Raw genomic sequence first — 26119 nt, 5'->3', positions numbered from 1 at the left:
TCCCCAGAACCCATGACACTGCTGAGTGCGTATGTTTGTCTACTCCTAATTCCAGTTTCAGAAGACAAGAGACAGGAGCCTGGGAGGAAAATGTCCAGCCAGAGCTCTGGATGCAACTGAGAGACACCATCTCAATGAATAAAGTGGAGAGACTTCAGAACACGTCTGATGCCAAACTTGGGCCGTCACATGCACACGCTCACTCTCATGCAACGGTCCACAGACATACATACCCACGCCACACATATAGACATACTCACACCACACAGACCCACACTCACACTCATACCACACAGACAAATGCACCCAAGCTACACATACATAATAAGAAAAAGGAAAAGCTGAAAGGCCTGCATTTGGGCTCAGTTTTTTGCATGTGGCTGTCTAGCTGGTCTATCACCATTAGGTGAAGAGTTGTCTTGGCTCTTTTGCTGTGACCAGCTGCTAAGGATGAATGTGGGTATACTTCTGGGCTCTCTACGTTCTTCTACTGATTTGTGCTCTCTAGTTTGCTGGCCTCGAACTCTGAGATCTGCCTGCCTCTGTCTCCAGAGTGCTGGATTAAAGCTGTGTGCTACCATGGCCCAGCTAAGAGTTGGGTTCTTAATTGTGCTTTTGCCATCACTGATGAGCGGCCACAATACAGGCCTTATCTTTTTGTCTCCTCACTTACAGACTGGTGTAAGGAGTAGGTTGAGCTCAGCCTATCATTTGAGCCGTAAGAGAATCTTAGCGAACAGGTACGAGTCTTTCTGTTAGGAGGAAATCGGGGTTCAGGGTTCTGAGTTCTGAACAAGCCATGGCTGTGAGGATGAAGAAGTGAGGGCTGTTGTAGATCCTTAGGCTGAGTCCAGAGCCAGTGTCCCTTCCACAGCATTCCAGAAAACACCCACACTGCCTTCTTACTCTGAAACTCTGAATGAAAACTAGACTAAGAGTGAGTCTGATCTGAAATCTTGCAAACAAACAAAAAGGAAAATTCTAAAGGCAGGTGCTCACAGCTCATATACCGTATGTGTGGGGAAATCCAAGAGTCACAGCAGTAAGTCAACACTTAGAGATGTGAACTAACTTCACAGGGCTTTACATGAACGTCACAGACCACGGTACAGAAGTCAGGTTCTTGTACTACAGTTTTTCTTCCCAATACATGACACCATCCACCCATCCACCCATCCATCCACCCATCCATCTATCCACCCACCCACCCACCCATCCATCCATCCATCCATCCACTCATCTACCCTCCCTCCCTCCCTCCCTCCCTCCCTCCCTTCTTCCCTCCCTTCCTTCCTCTACCTACTGATGTTGATTATTATACACTTGATATAGCCAATTGTACTTGGCTCACTCCTAATCTGAGATGTGGTTTCTTTACTGTGGAGAGTCAGGCTCTCAACTCACGGTCAGCCCTCCTGCTCATTCCCTTCCTACTTGGCCTTCTAGCAATGGCTGACAGCTTTGAAAGGCTGAGAATTTCAGAGACCTCAGAGCTGGAAAAGGCACTAAATACTTACTTCTCTTTCTTTTAAACATTGCTACTCAGGCCGGGCAGTGGTGGCGCACGTCTTTAATCTCAGCACTCAGGAGGCAGAGGCAGGTGGATCTCTGAATTCGAGGCCAGCCTGGTCTACAAAGTGAGTTCCAGGACAGCCAGGGCTATACAGAGAAACCATGTCTCGAAAAACTAAAACAAACAAACAAACCAACCCCCAAAACCCATTGCTACTCTACATGTGATGGATAGAAAGCAGCAGTCTGAACTACCAACCTTTGTGGCGGATGTAAGGCTTTATGTGGTTCCAGACTTTGGTTAGCAAGCTGAGTTTCAGACGGTTGTAGGGGGCGTTTGATACTAGGTTTGCAAGGCACTGCAGCAGAACAGAAAGACACATTTACAATATTTACTTTAAAAGGTCTTTAAAATAAATTTTTTTTTTTACATTTATTTTTTGAGTGTGCAAGTGTATGTGGAGGTCAGAGGGCAGCTGTGGGAATCTGTCCTCTCCTACCACAGAGTTTCTGGGGATTAAACCTGGCAAGCACCTTTACCCACTGAGCCATCCCACCAGCCCTCCCTCCCTTCATTTTAAATGTCTTTATGCTAAGTGAAAACCAGTCTTTTTCATGTCTATAGTTAAGATAAAGAGGTATAGACTTCCAAACAGGTGTCTTTAATATAATTATTTCTTATACTCTTAGGTCAAATTACTTTTAGTTGAGGTGTGACACAATACACTACATAAACTAAATTCCAAAGGTAATCAGGGACTTACCTTAATTATCTGAGTAAGGGTCTGGGACGAGGACTCTGCCACCAAAGCTAACAAAAGACATCTGTGCAACTCTCTAATGCTGGATGCAATTGTGACTGAGAAGGGCGTGAAAGCCCGTTTGTGGTCACTAGTGTCTTCAGCAACAGAAAGGAACTGCTTTGAGCCTTCCAAGATGGCAGACAGGACTTGAAGAGCACAGGCACGGGTCTGGAATTTCAAGATGGTTCACACTGATGAGTCACAAGTTGGGATCCAGGCTCCCTTCCTAATACACACTCAATGTTCCACGTGTTCAGCGCCAGCTTATTAGAAGAACGAAGGCAATGGAGGGTGTATTGGGTACTGAGGGTAGCTACACGGTACCACACTCAATGAAATCCTCTATCACACGGCCATGGGACAACTGTGAGGCAGAACTCCAAGGCCTACCACAGCACACAGATCTGCATCCTAAGCGTGGAAATGATGAGAGATTAGAGTCCTACATATCTAAGCATGCCGCCAGTGGAAAGAGAGCCCAACAGCTCCTGGGATGGAAAGATACAAATCTAGAGTTCAAGTCAAGGTTCCCAAGAGTATCTGCTTACATTCTACTCTGAAGCATCTGAGTGTGTGTTTGCGCATAACACTTAACAATGTTAAGTCCATGTTTAGAAACACTTGGGTGTAGGAACTAACACCTTAGACAGGTGGCATATGTGGTAAAGAATGTAAGTGGTATGTGTATATGTTCATGTGTGTTTTCACACGCATGCACATGTATGTGGAGGTCAGAGGGTGATGCCAGGTGTTTGCCTTAGTTGCTCTTCACTTCATTTTTGGAGAGAAGGCCTCTCATTGAACCTGGAGCTCACTGACTTGGCTAGGCTGGTTGGCCAGCGAGCCCTAGGGATCTATCTGTCCCCAGCTCCCCAGATTCTTGACGGCTGTGCTACGGATCTGGGGTCATTTCTTCATGCTTGCACAGTAAGCACTTAAACACTGAGTCATCCTGCTGACCCTAAACATCATGTTATGGATGGAGTGGGAAAAACAAACAAAACAAAACTCCACATCCTTACCACAGACTGCTGTTTATTAAGGAAAAGTCAGTTACAGAAGGTTGTGAGCTGTCATGTGGATGCTGGGAATTAAACCTGGGTCCTCTGGAAGAGCAGCCAGTGCTCTACCAGGAAGCCATCACTCCAATGACACAGATTATAATTAGGTATTCAAATGACTTTGGAGAATCCCAACCTACTGTGGATTACACTATCATTTTAGAAAGAAACCTTAAAAATAGGTAACACATCGATAGGCCTTATTAAAATACTCACTTTCAGTGGGTAGCTGGGCTTCCTAAGGAAAGCCAGGAGCTACTCAGTGTGAGTTTTAACAGTCACCGCTGTAAGGCTGAGAACAGAATCCTTTTTTTTCCTTGGTTGAGAGCTAGATTAAAGAGGAGTGAACATGTCTGAACAGAGGCAGACACTCCATCTGCCACGGGGTAGTTGCCGATGCTATCAAGGCTGCCAAACCATTGTTTTTCTTTCTTGAAGTTGCCTTTTCTCATTAAAATATGTGAATCATCCATGATTCTTTAAGATTTGGGAAAATTTGTCAGCACATTATTTTATATACAGCAGTACCTCCTGCTCTCACAGAACATTAGACACCTGTCTAGCTTTAGCCAGCCTTTACAACTATTACGCCCTACAGTCCACGGAGCTACGTCACTTCCTCATTGTACCTTTTATAAACACCACAGCGTCAGTGGGGCTCACAGGAGACACGGAAGTTACAGCTCAGTGGGCTCTGACTTCAAGCAGCCCTGGGCCTAAGATGTAATCCTACCACGTGGTCCGCAGAAGCCGGACCCCTTGTCATTTCCTGCCTATTAGGGTTCTCAAGACAAGACCTGGGATGGTATTAGTGAGAGTAGAGTTCAGAGACGATCAGATAGCACAAAGAAGAAAGAGGACACAAAATGTGACTTGTTCTCATAAAGCTTTGGCTCAGCATCCTCACCTTTGGAGACGGGTCCTTTAATGTGAGCGTCATTAAGGACACTGACTGTGGGCTTCCGAGCTCCGGCGTGTCAGGAACAAAGGCAGACCAGTAGCCGTATAGAACTTTCTTTTCTATTGATTTGATAGTAGAAAGAAAACAAGCTAGTGCCCCTTGGCGAACCTTGGCCTGGTATGACCTTTCAGAGTAGAAAAAAAAAAAGTTTTAGCACGAAATTTTAGAAATGTGAATGGAAAGGCTGTTTACTCTAACCACTTCAAATGCTTTGAGAAGCTAAGCATCCTGAACACCCCTAAGGATGTTATCCCTTTTAGAGTATGATCAAAACATGTTAGGTATTTTTGCTCCCAGCTATTAAGGGTGATAAATATGCAAGCAGGCGGAGAATAAGAGAGTAACATTTTGACTAGGAAACCAGAGTTAGACAAGGACAGCGCTGGGTATCCTTGCATCTGCTCAGTGGAGACCCCAAGTGACCTTATATGGGTCACAGCGCTTGAGGTGGCTATGCACAAAGCCCCTGCCCTTGATGCACTTTTTAGTGGCAGTGACGGATGGTTCAAGAAAGAACTGTCAGGCTGGAGAGATGGCTCAGAGGTTAAGAATACTGACTGCTCTTCCAGAGGCCCTGAGTTCAAATACCAGCGACCACAAGGTGGCTCACAATCATCTATGATGAGATCTGGTGCTCTCTTCTGACATGCAGGCATATATGCATGCAGAACACTGTATGCATAATAAACAAATAAAATCTTTACAAAAAAAAGAAAGAACTGCCACACACTTTCCATGGCACTAGGGCAAAGATTAATGATGGGGTCATGTAACTGAGAGCTTAGGCCAGAGGGAGGTGTCAGAAAAGTTTTCCAGAACAAAAAGACTTGTGAGTGCACTCTGGAGAGGCCTAGAGGCTAATAAGATGAACAGACCAGACAGCAGCATTCACAAGGCAGGTCCAGCAAGTGGCCAGGAACCCAAGTGGTACAAAGCCACACATGAAAGAGACGTCAAGGCCAGTGCCACATGGCAGGCACGTTCTAAAAGTCACATGCAACTAAAAATGTCAGGTAAAATATCGTAACAAAATACTACTACCTCATTTTACCCTGCATGCCTCCTTCTGCATCCGAATAGTCTGACTCACTGCTGCTGACTCTCTTCCAGCTGGAGGAGGCGAAGGGCAAGGAGGCCTGCTCTCTTCCGGCAGCTCTGCCTCCATCCACAGGCAAACCCTGGGAGCCCCACGGGGAGGAGCACCAGGCGCTCTCGCCACTCACATTCGCCTGGTCCATGCTGAGCCCTGGTGCTGCTTCCACTTCACCACAGGGCTCCTCCTCTTCCTCCTCCGCTTTCTCTCCTTGTTGAGTTTTCTTTGTTTTTACTTTGTGTTTTTTCTTTTTATTCTGATTTTAAGAACAAACAAAGACAAAATACATACATACATACATATATACACACACACACACATGCCTATGTGTATAAATAGATATTTGCACATATACATTATGATAGTCATCCAAAAACTACTTTTCACTGAAATCACTGGTACTTTTTCATTTGAAACTGACTGGGGATGTTCACACATGCTGTACGAGGAAAAGTGACAAGGACAAAAATCAGAGAGTGGCGTGACATGCCCGGCGTGATGCATGACGAACACTACTGGACATACACCTGTATGCTTCAGAGTGGCCAAGGGAACTGAGGGAAGAGACAGCCGTCTAGAAAGGCAGGGAAATATGACAGTAGCATGGTGGGGACAGTGACCTGACAGGCTGGTGGACTTCACAATGGCTCTAGGGAAGAGCTGCCACATTATGACCCAAAGGCTTCCATTTCTAAGGTTTACTGGAACACAGCCACACCCAGCTGCTTCTGTGGTGAGTCCTTGCCTGTTTTTGCACTCGGGTACCTGTGACAGCCGGTCCTTTACACACAGGAGTGTATTGATTCTTCTTGGTTTGGAGAGGCCGAGCAATGAGCTCTCAGTGTTGGATGTAAAGGAAGTGCTTGTAGCAGTTATACTGCCCAGACAACGGAAGCACAGCGTGCTCCAACTGGCACTCTTAGAAATCTGACTGATTTAAAATTTCTATATTAACCACACTAACTTGCAAACAAGCTCTCAGTGGCTTCTTGAGGCAGCTGGGAAGCAAATCACAAAAAGCATTCATAGCTACAGGCAAGCACTCGAATGCTCCACAGCTGAAATCTCAGTGGACAGACACATACCGCAGATGATCGAGCAGTAGTGGATTCTGGCTGCTGGGGTTTAACAGGAGATCGCCCATCATACTGAGGAAGTGGAGTTGGGTATAGCACTGCGGGCATCTCTATGTTTAATCCAGGGAGTCCGTGAAACATGGCTTTCTAACAGTGGAAAGTGAGGGAAAACAAACTCCATATAAATCACATGTTCTCATCAGAACACAAGCAGATTAATGTTTCAAAACTATTATAGAATAAGAATGAGACAGCAAATACTGGAAGGTGGGTGCTCTAAGGAGTGTTGAATCTCATCCTCCCCTACCTCCATGTTCCTGACTTCATCTAATTTCAGAAGCCAAGCAGGGTTGGGCGTGGCAAGTACTGGGATGGGGAAGAGCTTAGTTTTATCTAGCTGCAGCTGGGTCTGCACTGGCCTCACCAGATTAGACTAGAGCATCTATGATTGTTTGTTTGTCAAATCACTTTTATCCAGTTATTTTTTATTAATCAAAAACTGTTTAAGCCAATTTATTCTTCTTCTAAATCCCAATCCTTTATTCCTCTTTAGATTTATGTGCATGAGTATTCCATCTGCATGTATGTAGACCATGTGGGTACACAGAGACTGCAGTGGTGAGAAGAAGGGGTTGGATACCCTGGAATTGGAGTTGTGAACGGCGTGAGTCACCAGGTATGTGTTGGGTCCTTTGTGAAAGGAACAAGCACATTTAACCACTGAGCCATTTCTCTAGCCATTAATATATCATTTTTATGTATTTTTATATATTTTGTATGTATTTTTATGTATTTCCATATCCGTCTTAGTTGGGGTTGCATTGCTGTGAAGAGACACCATGACCAAGACAACTCTTATAAAGCAAACATTTAATTGGGACTGGTTTTCAGAGGTTCAATTCATTATCGTCATGGCATCGCATGGCATCGGGCAGGTAGAGGTGGTACTGGAGGAGCCATGAGTTCTACTTCTTCATCTGAAGGTATCCAGAACTGTCTCCCAGGCAGCTGGGGGGGGGGGTCTTAAAGCTCACCCCCCACAGTGACACACTTCCTACAAGGTCACACCTCCTAATAGTGCCACTCCCTTTCAAACACATGAGTCTATGGAAGCTATACCTAGCTATAGTATAATGCAACTTCAAAACTCCCCATAGTCTATCACAATCTCAACAATGTTAACAGTCCAAAGTTCAAAGGCTCCTCTGAGATTTATGTAATCTCTTAACTGTAATCTCCTATAAAACCAGAATCAAGAGGCAGATCACATACTTCAACATCAGAGGATATACACTACCATTCAAAACGTCACATTGAGAAAATACTGGACCAGAGCAAGACAGGAAACCAGCTGGGCAAATTCCAAACATTGCATCTCTATATCTGATATTAATGAGCTTTTCAGATCTACAGCTCCCTTCATCTTTGTTGACTGCAACAGCTTCTTTCTCCTGAGCTTGTACCACTGTTAGCAGTTTTCCTCGGCAGGTATCCCATGGCTCTGGCATCTTTAATATCTTGACGCCTCTAAGGTAACTTGAACTTCATAGTTTCTTGTTTTAATGTCTGGGATCCACACATGATCTTCTGGGCTCCTCCAAAGGACTTGGGTCACTTCTCCAGCTGTGCCTTCTGTAGCACTCCAGGATCTAGTTGACTCCACTCCATTGCTGCTGTTCTTGGTACTCATCCCATGGTACTGGCATCTCTAATACACTGGGGTCTTCCCTGCAACTAGGCTTCACCAATAGCCTCTCATAGGCTCTCTTCATGGTGCCAAGCCTCAGCTTCTTTGCATGATCCCTTTAGTCCTGAGCTGTCCACTGCAACAGAGGCTGCATCTTCACCAATGGCCTTTCCTGGACTCTCACAGTGCCGAGTCTCAGCTTCTCTCCATGATCCCCTCATGACTTCAAAACAGTACCATCTGGGTGACTCTTACATGTTACCAAGTCCAGCTGCAGCACGAGGTGCAACCTTAGCTATTTCTGGAACATGGCTTCTTTGTGCTCTCAGAAAGCACTTCCCAGAAGATTTCATCTCAGTGATACTGGCCTCTCCTTAATCACCACTAATTTCTTAGCTCTAGTTAACCAGCATCGATTGTCCCATTAGTCCCTTCTATTCTTGACTCTAAAGCCAGAGCCACATGGTGAGAGCTGCTGAGTTCTGCTGCTTTCCGGGGCTGGAACATGGCCCCTTGTTCTATACATCATCACCAGCTTTGTGTACTCTGTCACTGTCTAAGCTTGGCTGTCTTGGAACTTGCTCTGTAGACAGAACTTGAACTCAGAGATCTGCATGCCTGTCTCCTAAGTGCTGAGATTAAAGGCGCTCCACCAGGCTTGGACCTAAACTTTTCATGGCCACTATGCCTCAAGATTCAGAACAAAAGCCCCAAGATCTGGATCATATAACTATCCCTTAATCAACTGCAAACACATAAACAATAAGCTCAGCTGGGAGGGACCTTGTCCTGAGGTCACCACTCCCTAAAGTCCATTTAATATCCTTGAACACAGGACTTAGCTCCGTTGCACTTCCTGCTGCCCATTTAATACTTGAACCATAAATTTTGTATTTTTCCTTTCTAAGCTTGCTACGCTTGATCAAAATGCTCCTTACAAAAGTGAACCGCAGGACAGAGTCTAAACTTGATTGATTTGAGATGTCCTTTGTCAATGTAATCAATCTGAATCTTTTCACCTTAGCCTCAGGCACACTTTTCAGACAAAGGCAAAAAGCAACCACATTCTTCACCAAAATATCACAAGAGTCTCTAGGCCACATACTAAAATCCTCCTCTGAAACATCTGGAGCCAGGCCCCACAACTCAAATCATTCTCAGCATCGATGTCTTCCAGATTCCTACTGAACTAGCCCACTGAGCCCCACTTAAAGCATCCCACTGCTTTCCAAATCCAAAGTCCCCAAATGCACATTCCTCCAAACAAAAACATGGTCAAGCCTATCACAGCAATACCCCAGTCCTTGGTACCAACTTCTATCTTAATTATGGTTTCTATTGCTGTGAAGAGGCACCATGACCAAGGCAACTCTTATAAAGGACAATATTTAGTTGGGGTTGGTTTACAGGTTCAGTCCATTATCATCATGGTGGGGAAGCACAGCATCCTGTAGGCAGACTTGATGCTGGAGGAACCATGAGTTCTACATCTTGATCCAAAGGCAGCCAGAAGAAGACTGTGTCCCAGGCAGCTAGGAGGTGCGTCTCAAAACCCATCCCCACAGTGATACACTTCCTACAAGGCCATAGCTACTCCAACAAGGCCATATCTCATGATTGTGCCATTCCCTGGGCTAAGCATATTCAAACCATTGTAATATCTGCCTGTCCTTATTCAGGGGTTAAGAGAAAATAACTAAGATATTGGTCACGAAGCTAGACTGTAACAAACGTCTTTGACCTGAGGTGAACACTGAGGCTCTGACTCCCTGGATGAATTGAAGGGTGCTGGGCCTCTCAGGGTGGCCTGACTTTCCTACTGAGTGTAGACTCAGAGGCTAATCATGACAGCTCCTTCAGAACACACAGATGAAGGTGGGTTCACGATAATCTGTAATTAAATTATCTACAGCTCGTATCTCATCATAGATTTGTAAGATTCAAAAGTACTTCTTAAAACTTTGATATATTTGCTTGATAGTGGTTGTCTTCTGCTCTTAATCTCTTTTATCTGAGAATGCTTGAACATGAATATTTTATTCTGCTCTTAAAATCCATGTGAGGAAATCTTTTTTTTTTTTTTTTAAATTGATTTTTTGAGATAGGGTTTCTCTGTGTAGCCCTGGCTGTTCTGGAACTCACTCTGTAGACCAGGCAGGCCTCAAACTCAGAAATCCCCCTGCCTCTGCCCACCAAGTGCTGGAATTAAAGGTGTGCGCCACCACTGCCTGACCCATGTGAGAAATTCTTATACCCCACAGTTAGCTGAAGAGAGGAGAGGATATGGGCAGCCCCACACTTGAGGTGTGAAACAGGAAGTGAGGACCCTCGGACCCCTGCCTCACCTTCAGCACAGCGAGAAGCGCTCCCAGGTGCTCGGTCTGCGTCAGCCTCATCTTCCCACCATTGAGAAGCGACTGTATGCCTTTCAGTGCATTCTGTAACAGCTGAGGGTGGGGAGGCAGAGATGCAAGTTAGAAGGAAGGATAAAATCTGGCTCCTCTGGGACCACTTAGAATGGAAGAGGAAAAAGTCCCCTAGATGGTGAAAACTTTTTTGGAGCACTCGGCAGAGATGAGGACCCTGAGAACAGACCCATGAGCACTCTGGGCCACTTTCCAGGAGAGTTCTCTACTGAGTAGTCTTACTGTACACACACATAAACCAGGTATAAATGATGAGCCAGAAAGGGAGCAGCGGAGAGCATGGGAAGGGTGCGGAGGGCCCGTGGGACGGCTTAGCAGGGACAGTCACCTGCTTCCAAGCCTGGAGACCTAATTTCAGTTCCCAGGACCCACATGGTGGAAAGACAGAACCAAACAACTTCTCCAACGTCCTCTGACCTCAAAACAAGTGCTATGGCATGCCCACATGATCACATACACATATTAAAGTGCCATTAAAAACTTTTAAAGGACCAGAGAGGTGAAGGGAAGATCTCTGTAAGAAAGCACCCTGAGTGGCTCGGGAAGGCGAGGCATGGGAGGGTGGAAGGGCAGCTCCGATCACCACAGATTTCTCAGCTCAGTAACCTCATCTCCAGGGCTCTGTCCTTCAGTAATAATCTGTTCAGGGCAGGGTGTGACCTGGAGACTTGTTAAAATAGTGGGGAAAGTTAATTTTCAGGATTATAGTTACAATGATGATACCAGAAGCTAATGCTTGCTAACTGAAAGATAACAACAAGGACATGACTAGGTCACACACGTTAAATGCTGTATCTGTGCACCGCATAAGAGCCCCGCAATATGGTTTTATCAGTGCAATTTTAGGGTAGAACATGGAGGCAACAGGGCATAATCTGACCAAATTATTCCATTTGTTGCCCTTAGAAACCATGACGCATATATAAATGTGCACTGGAAAGCTGTCCAAGAGGCATTAAACCTTCAAAAAGCAGAGGGCTATAAAACAGCCCACGAAATGGTAAACCTGCTGCTCATTCAGCCCAAGGAATGAAGCTTCCTGGGCTTGGGTATGGGCCAGGTGCCCAAAATAACTTTTATTATCTTGGATCTACAGTGTTTGAAATGTATGCTTAATTTAAAATATGCCCACACATTATCGTAGTTGTCATTAGAAAGGATATTGTTGAGCAGATTTCCTCCCTTTTAATAAAATCAGTCATAATCATTGTATTGTTTTTAGACAGGGAAGGAGAAAGAATATGGGCTTTTAAGTTGTCAAAACAAAACTGAGAGCAAACCAAAACAAGTAAAACTGATCCTTATCATTTGAGTCCAAAGGTGTGACTTCAGTGCTGCTGACATATAGACACCATTCACACACACACAGATCTGACTTCTGCCACTGAATAGAGACACCATTTACACACACACACACACACACAAACACACACACACACACACCCTGAAGCTTCTGTCCTATGCCTGCAATACTCTGATGCCAAGTAGCAGCCCCACCTACCATGCAAAATGTTATATCATCCATATCAGACGATTTTGGAGACTGTAAAATGGTCAAGAAAGCTTGGAAGCAGACATGCTGGTAGGGCTCCTCCAAGTATGGCTGTCCTGGCACACTGAAACACATGTAGAGGAGACAATTCAGTCGCCTTTGAAGTGGTGCTTCCAGAAGAGCGAGCATTAGCAACGGCAATGCAGACCGCTAAGTCTGGAACACGCCCTGAACACTGCTGTACTCCAGAAACGGCACTCTTGGATGACTAGTTACTGCTGTCCTGCATGACTAGTTACTGCTGTCCTGCACAGGCTTGAACACACATGAAGAAGGAAGAGAAATTTCTATAGGAAAACGTCACAGAAGTGTAGTTCAGGAAATGTGGGGAAGAAAAGATCTGTTTTGGTTTTGCCCTTCAGTCACAGGAGGGAAATAGTGCAGACAGATCTTTTGGAGAAAGACTGAGGCTGCCTTCCTAGGCACTGGACGGTGCAGTGCTACCCAGAGACAAGGTCAAGTGTGTGCTGCCTGTTCGCTATTGCATACTACAGACCTGCTCCATCTTCTTAAAGAAGAAACTGAACTTAACAGAAACTCACAAGAGCCTAAACTCACATGAATATTCTTTCTAAAAGAATATGGTTAAAATTTACATTGGCGGAAAATAAAACTGACATATTACACGCCTTTACACTTCCAGAATGCATTTCTCCCTTCACTTCTTGATAGTTTTTAAAAACAAACAATAAGATAACCTTGTTGAATGGCATGGGGAATGTAAATTAGGGTCCTTTTCTTTCTGTCAAAATAAAAGCTTGGAGCCCAAGCTGGTCTGGGACTTGCTATGCGGAACAGCATCCTCTTGTCTCGGCTCTTTAGTGCTAGGTTTACAGGAATGTGCCACCAGGCATAGCTTAGGCTATGTCACTTTTCTAAGTTGGCTTCAGGCAGACAGAACAACCTACAGAGGGCCCAGGAGAGGTCTTACCTTCTATTACTGGGAAACCTGGATCCACATACCTGAGACATAAGTTTGCCATACAGTGTACTGCAGCTCTCCTGACTTCAGGGTCAGAGTGAGATAAATCACTCAATTTCATCAAGAGGCCACTCTTGCCCAGCAAGTCTGGGAGATGCTGAAACAAATTATCAACAGAGTGGGTCTGAGAACAGCTTCTAGGAAGAATGTACTTGTTTAGACAATAGTTTCATAACTAAAAGGCAGTTAGCTATCAAAAAATGAACTATTAGGTAAATCCTTCAATGGCTACCCAAAACGTATGCCAGAAATCAGTGGTAAGAATCATTACTAGGTCATTGCTGGGGTTCTTTAGTCTTGGCTACATGGGCAAAGGGTGATGATAATAATGGTTGACAGTTAATAGAGTGCCAAATACTATCTCACTTCATCCTTGGAGCATCTATTTCATACCTGAATAAACAAGGCTCCAGGGCATTCAGTAAGAAATTCCCTAGGCTATACACGCAATTAGAGACAGGATGGAAACTGGAAAATAGGCATCTTGGCTCTCAAGTCTGTGCTACTAGCCTTTCAAAGGAAAGACATAATAGTTTGAACTACCTGTCATAGTTAGCTTCAGTAGTTAACCTGACACAAACCTATAGTCACCTGGGAAGAGGAAACCTCAACTGGGGAATTTTCTCCATCAGATTGGCCTGCAGGAATGTCTGTGGGGCATGTTCTTAATTGCTAACTAATGTAGAAGGTACCAGCCCACTGTGAGTGGTGGCATCCCTAGGACTAGGCAGTTGGGCCTGTGTTGTATAAAAAAGCAGCTGAGTAGGCTAAAGAGAGCAAGCTAGTAAGCAGCATTTCTCCATGCTTTCTGCTATAGTTCCTGCCCTGGCTTCTCTTAATGATGGGGCTATAAGCTGTAAAATGAAATAAACCCTTTCTTCCCCAAGTTGCTTTTGTTCATTATGTATATCACAGAACAGAACCTAAGACACTACCTTTTGACATTTTGAGCCATTGCAGTAAACCAGAGCTGCCAGGGCTTGAAGAATTTCCATGTGTGTCCAAGAGCTACACTGTTGAAGAGCGGAGATCGTGTAGGTCAACAGGAAATCTAAGTTTGGCTCATCCACAACCACCTGCCGAGAAAGGAGAAAACAGAGATGCTCTCACTTAAGAGAACGCATGGGCAAGTCTGATCAGGATAGGGGAGACCTCCTTGCCCCACTGTCTCCTTCATTCTGCCCCTGTGATCTCTCCAAAGTAGAATCTGGTAGTCCTTGTAACTTTTCCTGGAACCAATCAGAAACTGACAGATATAAATGCAGATATAAGAGTCAATACACTGAAATGTCTTAGTTCAATTAAATTTGATTAATACATAGTAGTTACTCAACTAATACACAGCAAATAAACATGTCTGCTAAATAACCTACTCTTTATCTGTCATGATGTGAGGAACATACCAAGAAGATATGACACATTCCTGCCCCCACAGAGTTTATAATCCTCTTGAGAGAGAGAGTAGGCTAACCAAAAAAACAAATTACAGACACTTAAGTTCATATATAGTATCATCGAATGCTAGAAGTTGGCTATGGGCGGCAGGTGCCACAGGTGATGGGAAGTTTTCCAGCTGCCAGTGTCACAAAGATGAAGCACACTGGACAACAGTAAGAACTCAGAAGCCACCCCACCCCCCACCCCCCACAGCCACCTGTGACATTCTGGAAACTCCTCAGCTCCTGTAAGACATGCAGCTGGTTACACCTCAGCACGCATCTTACTCCCTGTCCACAGGGTTCTGGTTCTATTGGATGCCCTCTTCTCTTGCAGTCCAAAGGATTCGGGCTGACACAATGCTGATATCCATATAGTCATCTACTCAGGGACTCACTCAGAACTTTTACAGACGGAGAACTGCAGAAGAGACCTTCACAGAAATAACTATGGACTTTTTATCCTGCGGCTCTCTGATCCCAAGATACTTTGGGGGTTTTATGTAGATTGCAAAAATAATAATTTCAGGAAAAAATATTGGTAGGAAAGAAATGGGGAATCATGTAATTTTGTTCTGGGATATATCTTGGTCAATTCTATTTTTCATGAGAAAACAAAACAAATAAACAAGACCCCAAAAACCTAAGATGGCATGAGTGATGTTAGCTTATTGAACCAAACATAAAAGAATATTTCTCATAAGCAAAAGTCTACAATTTCTCAAATCAGAATATATATTTGGTCAGTTGCATTTGGATATAATGATGTACTCTTACTAAGCACTGGTTTTGTTTTGGTTTTGTTTTGGTGGTACTGATGCTGGGATTGAACCCATGGCCTCATGTCTGCCAGGGGGCTAAGGCTCTAAGTGAATGTAATTCACTGAGTTACATTCCCAGCCCAAGACATTTTGCTTTTCCAGGCTTTTCAAAAGATTAGACAACTGACTTGGGTGTAGCAACAAACATCTGCAATTCCAACACTTTAAAAAGTGAACACAAAGATCAGAAAGTTCTCGGGCCAACCGGAGCTCAGATCCCGTCTCAGAACAAAACCAAAAGGTGAGCCTATCAGATCTACAACGGGTGTGGTATTCCCTGATCTGAGCCTTCAGGTTACATACAGGATTACCTGTAATCTGTTAAGCAAACGATGGATCAGTTGACACACTTTGCTCACAAGGTGATTCTGGTTAAGAGGCACCAGCTGACAAGCTCGCACAAGAAGAGCACTGACATCCTATTAAAAAAAAAAAGGAAAACAAAGATAAATGCACCTGTTAGCCAAGTGAACATCCCCAAATCCCATAGTCAAACGGAAAAGCTCACTGACTGTTCCACACTCAATGAGAAAAAAAAAAATATCCGAGTCAAAGATGAGGCAGAAAGTGGGGGCTGGAGGAATGAAGTTAACAAAAATTTGTTAGGACTAAAGGAAAGGAAAAGCGCTTTTTACCATACAGTGCTATTAAATAAATGCCAACACAGAAACGCACATGCTACAGCTACAGCTAAAAATACCAAATGAGCCAAGCATGCAATGCTATTGGGCAAATCAGAAATAACACTTACACACACACACACACAGAGAGAGAGAGAGAGAGAGAGAGAGAGAGAGAGGGAGAGAAAGAGAGAGAGAGAGAGAGGAGAGGATGCTATCCACAGATTACACCATCTACAGATGCTTAATGAACAGAAAGGCTCTGGGCATATAGTACGTGTCAGGCAGTAGGCTAGGTATTTTTTTTTTTTTTTTTTTTGACTCCAAAGATGAACCAAACACTTCCCTGAACCACAGAGAACTTGTCTCCTCGAGAGGGAGACAGAAAGATAACAAAGAAGATCTGAAGAACAAATAGAACTTTGCCAGACAGACAAGTAATCAAAGAACAAGGGGAGGGGATGGAGTGGGGGAACTCTCAGAGATGCGCAATGTCCTCAGGTGCCTGAACCCGAGGCACCAAGTGCCAAGTGACTGAACCCAAGAGGAGAACAAGGAGAGAAGAATGGAAAGGCACACATTTTGTTGTTGTTGTTGTGCAAAATAGCCAAGTATATAAATAAAAAGCTCCCTTAATTTCACTTAGTTCCACTCTGCTCCCTTATCCGTGGTGAGCTGCTCGGGATTCTTTTCCCCTTTACATCCTTAAGCCCCATATTTTTCTCTTACTGTTTGGCCGCTTGCTTCTGCCATTTGCCAATATACATAGAAAATCTCTGATTATGCGTACACTTGTATGCGTTTTGTTTGTTTTTTGTTTTTGTTTTTCCAATAGCAGACTCTGGCAAAGAATAGTCTGGAATGGGGCTAGAATAGAGGAAGATCAGTGAGAGACTAGGGAGAGAAGAGTGTGAACTGAGAAACATGTTTGAGACAGACTGAAGAATTTTAATCCAACAGGCTCCAGGGTAAAGAAAAGAAGCAGTGTGCATGCCTTGTGTGTATTTGGGGTGGGGTAGGGTAGAATGAATAGGGGATTAGGAGTATGGGAGACAATGTATTCATCTATACGAGCTATCAAGTTTGAGATGCTCGCAGGTAGGACTGGCTCAGGGGTTCTGGGAATCAGTGATATACAAGAGCGGATGTGTATGAATGAGATGATCCTGACAGGAGAAGTGGAAGCAAACGAGAGCTAGTGCCGAAACAAAACAGAAAATACAGGCCTTACGACAAATTTAGGTTCCAATCTAGCTCTGCCATTTGCCCAAACCGTGACGCTGGATCTCTTGTGAGCTTCAGTGCGTACATCAGCGAAATCAACTAAGACTACCCTCGCTCCGACATTCCCGGAGTCGCTCACCAGGGATGGCAGCTGAGGGCGTCAGAGCAGAAGCCTTTGAAAAGATGCTGGCTTGCAAGCTTTCAGATGGAGGGCAGAGAGATATGGCACGGACCGAGGGAGAAAGCCAGCCTGGAACTAAGTCATCCGGGACGTGGGTGAGAGCCGGAGGGGCCGGAGGGAGGAACCAGCCGTTGTCCGGGCAGGATGAGGCGCGCCGCCTACCTCGGGGGCCACGCCGCCGCCCTCGCTGTAGTTCTCGGAGATGAGCTGGTCGAAGAGCAGGTGAATCTCCATGCGGGACACGGTGCTGTCATCCGGCTGCAGCGCGCGGAGCCTGGCAGACAAGCGGCGGAACCCATCGTCCTGCTCCGGCGACAGTTCCCGCGGGGCCTCTCGCGGCTGCCCACAAGGAAGAGAGGCGGCGACCTGCACCGCCGCCATTTTTCCTCCGTGAGAAAGCCTGGGAAATACTTCCGGGGCACCGCTTGGGGCAGGGCCTGGGTGTGTGCTCCAGTTCCGGAAAGCCATCATTTGAACTGTAGGTTGCAAGTCGTTCTGTGATTAGGATAGGTAAAAGGCAGCAGAAATAAGGCCACCCACCACCCCTTACCCTCTCAGAAAGTTTGCTCTTGGGCAGGGCTGACGTTGCTAGAGTTTCAGATTCTGGCTGGAGTTGGAGAGCACTCTTCTACATGGCAGTGACAGAAAAGTGAGCTATATGGCTTCCTTCTACTCTTGATGTTCTGATAGGACACAAGCTGGAGTTATCACAGAGAAAGGAGCTTCAGTTGGGGAAGTAAGTGCCTCCATGAGATCCAGCTGTGGAGCATTTTCTCAATTAGTGATCAAGGGAGAAGGGCCCCTTGTGGGTGGGACCATCTCTGGGCTGGTAGTCTTGGTTCTATAAGAGAGCAGGCTGAGCAAGCCAGAAGAAGCAAGCCAGTAAGTAACATCCCTCCATGTCCTCTGCATCAGCTCCTGCTTCCTGACCTGCTTGAGTTCCTGTCCTGACATCCTTTGGCGATCAACAGCAATGTGGAAATTGTAACCTGAATAAATCCTTTCCTCCCTGACTTGCTTCTTGGTCATGATGTTTGTGCAGGAATAGAAACCCTGACTAAGACAAAAACTTAACGTATTGACATTAGTAGCTTTTTCACGATTAGGATTAGATAACTGAGAGGAACAGTTTAAAGGAAGGAGGATTTATTATTATTATTATTATTATTATTATTAATTTTTTGGTGCACTATTTTAGGTGGTTTAAGGCTATGCTTGACTGAATCTGCTGCTTTGTAGTAAAGGAGAATGATCGTGACAGCAGGGGTATTTGGTTGAGGCTTCTCACCTAAAGCAACCAGGAAACAACAAGAAACATGTCAAGCCCAGGACAAAATACCCCGTTGACCTATCTCCTCCAGCATGGCCCCTTCTTCCCAAACAGTACAATCAACTATGGACCAGGGAGACGTGTCATATTCAAACCATAACAACCTCCAAGAAAATAACTCAAGAAGTGTTGAGACTTTTACATTAATGATTTATTAAAAGAAACAACTCCTTGTCCCACTCCACTGTGCTGCTTGTAATCTCCATACATGGCCTCCATTTTCAACTGTTTTCTTGGTCACAGAGCTCCAAACAGACACATTTTTTTTTCCAGGTAGAAGCTATAGGAAGAAATGAACAGTAATCAGGGAAGATGGCCTTTGAGAAAATTCTTTGTTGGAGAAATAGATATAAAAATTATACACGAGACCTGCTGTTTTGGGTACCTGGCTACTGCCCAGAGTGCAATGAGAAACATTAGATCTTGATGCTGGAAATCCATAGCACCATCAGAAAGCCAGAAAGCACTACAGGTGGGCTGGATAGATAAATACTCTGAACATGAACACTTTGGTGCTGGGGGCCAGCCCCGGTGGGGTCTTCTTTCTTGTTGGTTCTCCTTGAGGTAGCAGAGGGGGGAAGATCACTGGCGGAGGGTACGACTTTTGTCTTGTGAGATATTTAGGGTTGTAGTATAATAATTAAAAGTTCACTTATGTAAGTCCAAGTTACTGTGCTACTGTAGCTGACCTGCCTTCTATGTTCCTGAGGCCAGAAACTGCAGTCTCTGGCACTTAGCACCTCATCCTAAAACAGCAGGAGATTAAGTAAAGGATTAATTGCTAGAACCTTTTCCCTTTTGTTCAGATGCCTCTTGCTTGTCAGGCTATTGAACAATAAACTTCTATTGAACCAGAAGAGAATAATGCTTGCAGAAGGAAAAACTTTTATATAAGCAAATATGCATAAACTTACGTAAATTCATACACAGAATCACATATGTGCATTTATACACTTCCATTAAAACCAGTTGTGTCCAACTTGCATACATTCTCACAATTACATACTTACACACACATGTCTATACTTACATATGCATTTGGAGCAAAAGACCAAGCACAGGTTTCAGAAAGAACTCACTGATTCTACATGGAAAAAGAGCTCCAATCTTTATTGCATAGGGAAAGAAAACGCTTCTAGCCTTTTAATGCTAAATGAGTTAAACCCAAGTTTGTAAGAAGAAAGCTTTGTTCCTTTATAAGAATAAGCCTGCCTTGCTATTCAGAAAAGACCTGTTCTGTTCCATGGTAAGGAGAAGCCTGCCTGCTCCTTCTGCTCTATGCAGCTTCTTTTTTCCCCTCTTTCCCTCTGCATTCTGCACATTGCTCTCTTAGATTTTTATGTTACCTATAGTTTTTAAGTTATTCCACTCTGCATTCTCCTCATTTTGCTCTCTCTTCCTGCTCTGATGTCACAGCAATGCTCTTACTCTCAATGCCTTTTCTCCCAATGATATGCCTTTACTTCTAAGTTCTTCTTGAGTTCAATTCTGTCTAAAAAGTTCTCTTGTGTCCTGACTAAAAGAATTATCCTCAGTTCTATTCTAAAAAGTTCTGTTCAGATCTGTCTAAAAAGTGTTCTGTCTAAAAAGTTCTCCCCAGCCCAGTTCTTCGTTTTCTTTTTTGTCCTTAGCACTAATATATCTTTCAGAATATATGATCAGATGGTAAAAAGTTCATCATAAGTTTACACAAATTCAAATCATAAATTGAAGTTTACAACAGAGAGTGTTTACATGCATATCCATTAGGAGTAATTATCCCACTAAAGATTCATCACCTGTTAAAGTTCCACAAGTTCTTTGAGAGTTAAAAAAACATAACTAAGTTATTAGTGATGTTTTGTATAGATAAATCCAGTCAATATTTTATCTTCTGTCCTAGCATCTATAATAAATCATTAGTTCCCTTTTTATGACCTTTGGTTAATGGTTTTACAACCTTTTGGAATGTGCTTTGAGTAGTAGAAAGTCTGGTTACTATCTAGAAGCAATTCATTGGTGACACAATGGAGACTGACAAAGTTCTCATTGCAGTTTTAACTATCAGAAAAGTATCTAATAGCAGTCCCACTATAAAAGAGCTTAGTAAATAATTTTAGTAATTCTTATAGGATCATCATAAAGAATTAAGTCATCTATTTGTCTATATAGCATCACTATAAGGCAGTACATCTTTGTAGATCTGCAGAGATCTGCTCAAAAGGATGGGCTAATACCCAGGGATTGTTAAATATATTTAATAATAACAGGAAAAACATAATAGCAGGAATACTTCCTAAAGTGATTTTCTCCTGGGCCATGCAAATCCAATCGGAGCAAATCTCTCATGGGTTATTATACTCCGAGGCAGACCATTCCAGGAAGATCACCTGCTAGCTATTAGCTTGTCCTGTGATGGCTCCTGACTCTTTGGGTTTTGTTTTTAATTTAAAATGTGGTTTCAGGTGTGTATGTTTCAATGTGTGTGTGTGTGTGTGTGTGTGTGTGTGTGTGTGTGTGTGTGCAGTCATGTGCCTGCCATAGCACACATGTAGAGGACAGAGGACAGCTTTTGAGAGTCAGTTCTACCACGTGGGTCCTAAGGATCAAACTCAGATCACCAGTCTTGGCAGCAGGAACTTTTACCCACTGATCAATCTCGTTGGCTCAGACAGCTTGGTGTTTAGAGTATAAGCTAAATCTGCTAATACAATTTTAATCATATTAATACAACTTAATCATGGTAGCTTTTTATTCTTTTTTAAAAAATTAGTGGGTACTGAAAATTAAATAGGGAAACATGCAATAATATGAATCCCATCAAATATTTTTACAGAAAAAGTATCTGCTTAGGTTAATATGGGCCAACATGAGAGTATGCTTTGGTCATCAATTATACATGCTGGGATATATCCCAAAGGAATTAGTAAGGGTGTGCACATTTCAGTATTCAAAATACAGTCATGTTAATTATAAAATAAATATTTTAAGCTTACATTTATAGTGATTGCTGGTAGAAGAGCATACATTGTACATGCTACAGATAAAGCAAAGATGGAGCTGAAGATAAGTACTGAGATCAAAATTGTCCACTAAGTCTTTTCAAACGAAATAGTTAAGAAATCAAATAGGCACAAGATTTTCATTTTAATATATATTTGTACATAGTTAAATATATACCACAGTCATAAACAGACATCATTTGGGGGTGATTTTTTAACTTCTTGCTCAAATATAGTTTGATTTTTCTCCTGGGTAGACTGGTTTGGAAAATTATTCTAAAGGTTTGGGAAGCACCATCCTCTGGTAGGTGCTTCTTCATGAAGAAAAAAGGAGAAGATATAGGGAAACACATAGGTTTCATTTTACCAAACTTCTAGAATTCCCATGGAAGTCAAATGTACAACTTGCCTGGTCTGGGGAAGATTTGGAGGAACAGTAATTTTTATTTTTATTTTTACCTGTTTTTAGTTTGTAGTACAGATGTGACTGCATCCAATACTGACACATTGTTCCTCTGGCCCACAGTCCCAGTCACCACGGCAGAGCTCAGCACAGGTGCCTATGTCAGAAAAGATCAGTTGAAAGCAGGCATGGTGGAATAAACCTTTAATCCTGGACTCCTAGGCTAAGGCAGGCAGATCATCAGCTAAAGGTCAAGCTGAATTACTTGATGAGTTTATCCTCTCAAGGACAGACAAATAGACTAATGAAAACCTCCATGCTTTAGATTCAAGTGCTGAGGACGACAGTCCTCGATTAAGGAGTACATTTCACCAGTTCCTTTTAACTGAAGTCATAATACCATTTGTAAAGTGTTACTGTCTATTTCTGTTAAAACAAGGCACACACATAATCTCATTAAAGAAAGCCTACTTTAGAGACATGGATAGAGGGATTGCATCTGTGGAAAGAAAGGAGGAAGGTTGCTTAAATGAAATCATTTCCCCCCACATGACAGTCCATGGAGCAGAGAAGGGCATATTCAGACTTGCTGGTTACCTTACAGTCACTCTGTGCGGTTAGTCTCCCTAGCTCTGTTTTATAGCCCTAAGTGTTTCTGGTGCTGTTGTTGCTTTGTGGTGAGAAAGCTGAAGATCTCTTGTCCCTAATCACAGTCGTTGGAGCAATCATTAAATATTTATGGTATTTTGCTGTATATGAAGCATTTAGGAAGGACATGGATGTAAAAAGGGCCTCTTAGAGCCTTCCAATGCAAGTAAGACTTATGTCTAAGGTACTGGAGACAGAGCAGTGTTTCACAAGTGTCCTGCAAGGTAGTTCTAGAAGACTCAAAGGGCTCAGAGGAGATAAAACATTATTTGTTGTTCGTCAGAAAAAGTAAGCCTTGGAGTACAGGGATATTGTCAAGAAAGAGTAGTGGGGGAAAGCAGGAGGGGTGCTGTGTGGAAAGATGCAAAAAGTCACAAGGGGAAATGTAGTAGGGTGGAACTTTGGGGAGGTCCGTGTGTGACCTGGGACACAGGACCTACAGAGGCACTCCCAGGACCAGAGACTGACTCTTCAAGTCCTACCCCTTAGACATATTATCTGCCACTCCCAGTTCCCCTGGAATAGGAGGAGTCAGGAGGATTGGCAAGTAGAGGTCTGGGCGAGTTTGGGAACAGGAGAAATAAATGTTGCAAAGGGCAAGCAGGCCATCAGGACCTGTGGATTTGGGATTTCACTTAATAAACTGAGAGAAGGTCATTTGGGAGGATTATCTGCTGCAAAGGCATAGACAGAACCAGGATCCAACTAGTAAGCACATCCAAGAAGGAAGAGGGGGTGGAGAGGGCTTCTGGGAAGCTTTTGCAATGGCAGGGCTGTGGAGTAATCAGGGATGGACACAGTGAGGCAACAGAGGGCAAAGGACGGAAGAGATGCAAACTGTTTCAAAAACAGGTAGTTGATGGAGTGAAGACGAGAGGCTAAACTCTATCTAAAGACATTTAGGGGCAAGCATTCAGTCCAAGATAATCCAGGGCTGGCTGGCTGTAGGATAGGGGTTGTGGGGTAGGGGTGGGCAGACAGCATCAGTCTGCAAAGGCGAGACTTTATTACAGAGGAGAGTGTGTCAGGAGTTTGATGAGGCTGTGGTCACAAAAGGGCTAAGGGAAGAATGGGCAGAGGATTAAGAGTAGTCCTTTGAGGCCAAATAAGATGGGGTGGATTGTGCTTGTAATCCCAGCATAGCAAGATGAAGCAGGAAGATTGCCATGTTGTTGAGGTCAGCCTGGGTTACACAGTCAGTTCCTGGCCAGCTTGGGCAAACATACAAACAAACAACAATGAAAACCCACGGCAACAAAACCCTTTCTGAGAATAATATTGGTAAAGAAGATTGAGATTGACCTGTGTCTAGCATAATTACAAGAATATTTTCTGTAGACAGGTCAAGGTAGACGCCAGTAGAGAAGGAGACGTCTGGGAGAGGGAGCTTGGCTGAGGAGCAAGCAGGAGGGGGGTCCAGTCAGGTGACCCAGGGAATGGAGAGAGGGAAAGCAGAAGAGGGATTCTGTTCTGGGGAATTCAGAGGTGACCATCAAGGAGGATCCTAAAGAGAACTCTTTCCTCCAGTTTCTCCCTCCTTCCTGCACACACTGGTTCTGGATGTCTTCTCACCCCTCACTTGAGGAAGAATAGTGCAACCGTGTTTGCCCAGACGTACCTAAAAGCTGCAGAGGTCTCACTGCAGCCTGCAGCTCCTGTACCTCTAGGCTGAGGGTGATGAGGGACACCAACAGAAGGAAGGCTCCTAGCTTCATGCTGCTGCTGAAGGATGTTAGCCAATACGCAGCAGGGCCAAGAGCTGCCAGAATTTAAACCTCTTCACCCACTGAGCTAGGCAGCAAGGCTAGGGGCGGGCCTGCACACCACAGAAGCCAAAGCCCCGCCTGGAAACCAGCATTGCCAGGGACACACACTATGTATGTCCTGGGTAGTGCCATCTTACTCAAGCCAAGCTCCGTGCCACAGAACACCCTCTGTTCCACAGATAGTCCTCCTAAAGTTGGAAAGCTGGGGTGGTAAGGGACTCTCGTTCCTTTTCAATGAAGTATTAGAGATCTACTCTGGGCCAGGAATGAGCTGTGATAAGGAATGTGTCCTCAGGGAATGACAATCCAGGAGCTGGGTGTCAGCTAGGACACCATCTGCTTTTGTACTTCTCTCTCCTTGCTCTAGGACAGTTGTTCCTGTAACTGAGGGCAGGGAGAGACCGTGGGAGAGCCAGTGGGGTGCGGCCACCTGTTGAGGAGACAGTAAGCCAGCGTCGTTCCCTCTGCCTTGATGCCATCATCTCTGCTGTTTGGAGCCTTCATTTTGGGGAACCCCAGCTGTCAATATCTACATCAAACCCTCCCAGGATGCCTCTCAGGCTGCACCACTGCTGTGCGACTTGGAGAGTGAGTGGGGTGAGAGTGACAACTAGCCCAGGTGTGAGCTTTCACTTCTTCCTTCTTGTAGACACGCCTGCTAATCCAGATGAGTGATTTGTAACTCAGACCATCTGTGGTTTGGGTGCCAGGGGAGATACCCTCTTCTTTCCCTGGTGGTGGGGGAGGAGCACACACAATGTGTCAATTTGATACAAGCTAGAGTTCCCAGAGAGAAAGGAGCCTCAGTGAAGAAGAGGCCTCTATGAGATCCAGCTCTAAGGCATTTTCTCAATTAGTGATCAATGGGAGAGGGCCCAGCCCATTGTGGGTGGTGCCATCCCTGGGCTGGTGGTGGTCCTAGCATCTCTAAGAAAGCAGACTGAGCAAGCCAGTAATCAGTTTCCTTCCATGGTTCTTGCCTCCAGGTTCCAGCCCTGCTTGAGTTCCTGTCCTGACTTCTTCCAATGATCTGGCAGTGTAAGCCAAAAAGCCCCTTTCCTCCCCAACTGGCTTTCTGGTCATGGTGTTTCATTGCAGTCATAGAAACCCTAAGTAAGACAAATACTGTAACTCATAAAATACCTTAACATGAAATGAGCTGGAAGCAGGGGGTAAGAGGGAGAGGGAGAAGTCACAGGATCAGTTTGTTGTGCCTTTGTAGGTGTCTGGGAAAATGGTTTATTTCAACAGTAGAGGGCAGGGGCCCTAAGTTTAATTCCTAGGAACACACACGCACACACGCACACGCACACGCACACGAGGGGAGAGAGGGAGGAAGAGAGGACTATCATTTCACAAGGACTATGGTTCCTAATTCTGGAGCTACAGGAAGAGTCTCTTCCTTTCATTTGTCACAGATCTTACATGCCACAAGCTGGAGGTCCTCTGACAAACAACTGATGCCATACACTGCTAGCTCTCTCAAGGGGGTTAGAAGACAGAGTTATGGGCCGTGCAGAAAGTATTTTTGCAAGCTGCTTTAACTCCACTCTGCC

General features: G+C 44.3%; 2 protein-coding genes across 4 annotated transcripts in view; both read right to left on the bottom strand.

Moving 5' to 3' along the window:
* The window catches only part of Heatr6 (HEAT repeat containing 6), a 30118-nt gene extending 12216 nt beyond the window's left edge, over positions 1 to 17902 (bottom strand). The window contains exons 1-11 of one of the 3 annotated variants that reach the window (NM_145432.3): positions 17598 to 17902; positions 15722 to 15829; positions 14089 to 14229; positions 13135 to 13250; positions 12121 to 12235; positions 10539 to 10640; positions 6516 to 6653; positions 5379 to 5686; positions 4284 to 4461; positions 2277 to 2483; positions 1772 to 1871 (exon numbers count right to left, since the gene is read on the bottom strand). In NM_145432.3, coding sequence (NP_663407.2) covers positions 1772 to 1871; positions 2277 to 2483; positions 4284 to 4461; positions 5379 to 5686; positions 6516 to 6653; positions 10539 to 10640; positions 12121 to 12235; positions 13135 to 13250; positions 14089 to 14229; positions 15722 to 15829; positions 17598 to 17816 — 1732 coding nt within the window. In that variant the 5' untranslated portion in view covers positions 17817 to 17902. Of the gene's footprint in view, positions 1 to 1771; positions 1872 to 2276; positions 2484 to 4283; positions 4462 to 5375; positions 6654 to 10538; positions 10641 to 12120; positions 12236 to 13134; positions 13251 to 14088; positions 14230 to 15721; positions 15830 to 17393; positions 17483 to 17597 lie in introns of those variants that run through there. The other 2 variants (XM_017314468.2, XM_030245843.1) reach the window with 2 other exon arrangements.
* A 990-nt stretch (positions 17903 to 18892) lies between these two features.
* Positions 18893 to 24599, bottom strand: Wfdc21 (WAP four-disulfide core domain 21). Its single transcript, NM_183249.2, has 3 exons — positions 24416 to 24599; positions 22206 to 22306; positions 18893 to 19045 (listed from the first exon to the last, which is right to left on the bottom strand). Exons 1-2 carry the CDS (start codon positions 24510 to 24512, stop codon positions 22212 to 22214), a joined length of 192 nt encoding a protein of 63 aa, NP_899072.1. The 5' UTR covers positions 24513 to 24599; the 3' UTR covers positions 18893 to 19045; positions 22206 to 22211.
* Positions 24600 to 26119: the final 1520 nt, after the last annotated feature.

Source organism: Mus musculus, chromosome 11, assembly GCF_000001635.26.
Source record: "Mus musculus strain C57BL/6J chromosome 11, GRCm38.p6 C57BL/6J".
NCBI classification, from domain to species: Eukaryota; Metazoa; Chordata; class Mammalia; order Rodentia; family Muridae; genus Mus; species Mus musculus.
This window is presented reverse-complemented; position numbering and strand designations above follow the sequence as displayed.

Bases quoted from the DNA above. Each gene is read 5' to 3' on its own strand.
- Wfdc21 (NM_183249.2), bottom strand. From the start codon at position 24,512: ATGAAGCTAGGAGCCTTCCTTCTGTTGGTGTCCCTCATCACCCTCAGC. The intron at 22,307-24,415 runs GTACGTCTGGGC...TTTCTGACATAG, and splicing joins GAGACCTCTGCAGCTTTTAG to GCACCTGTGCTGAGCTCTGC.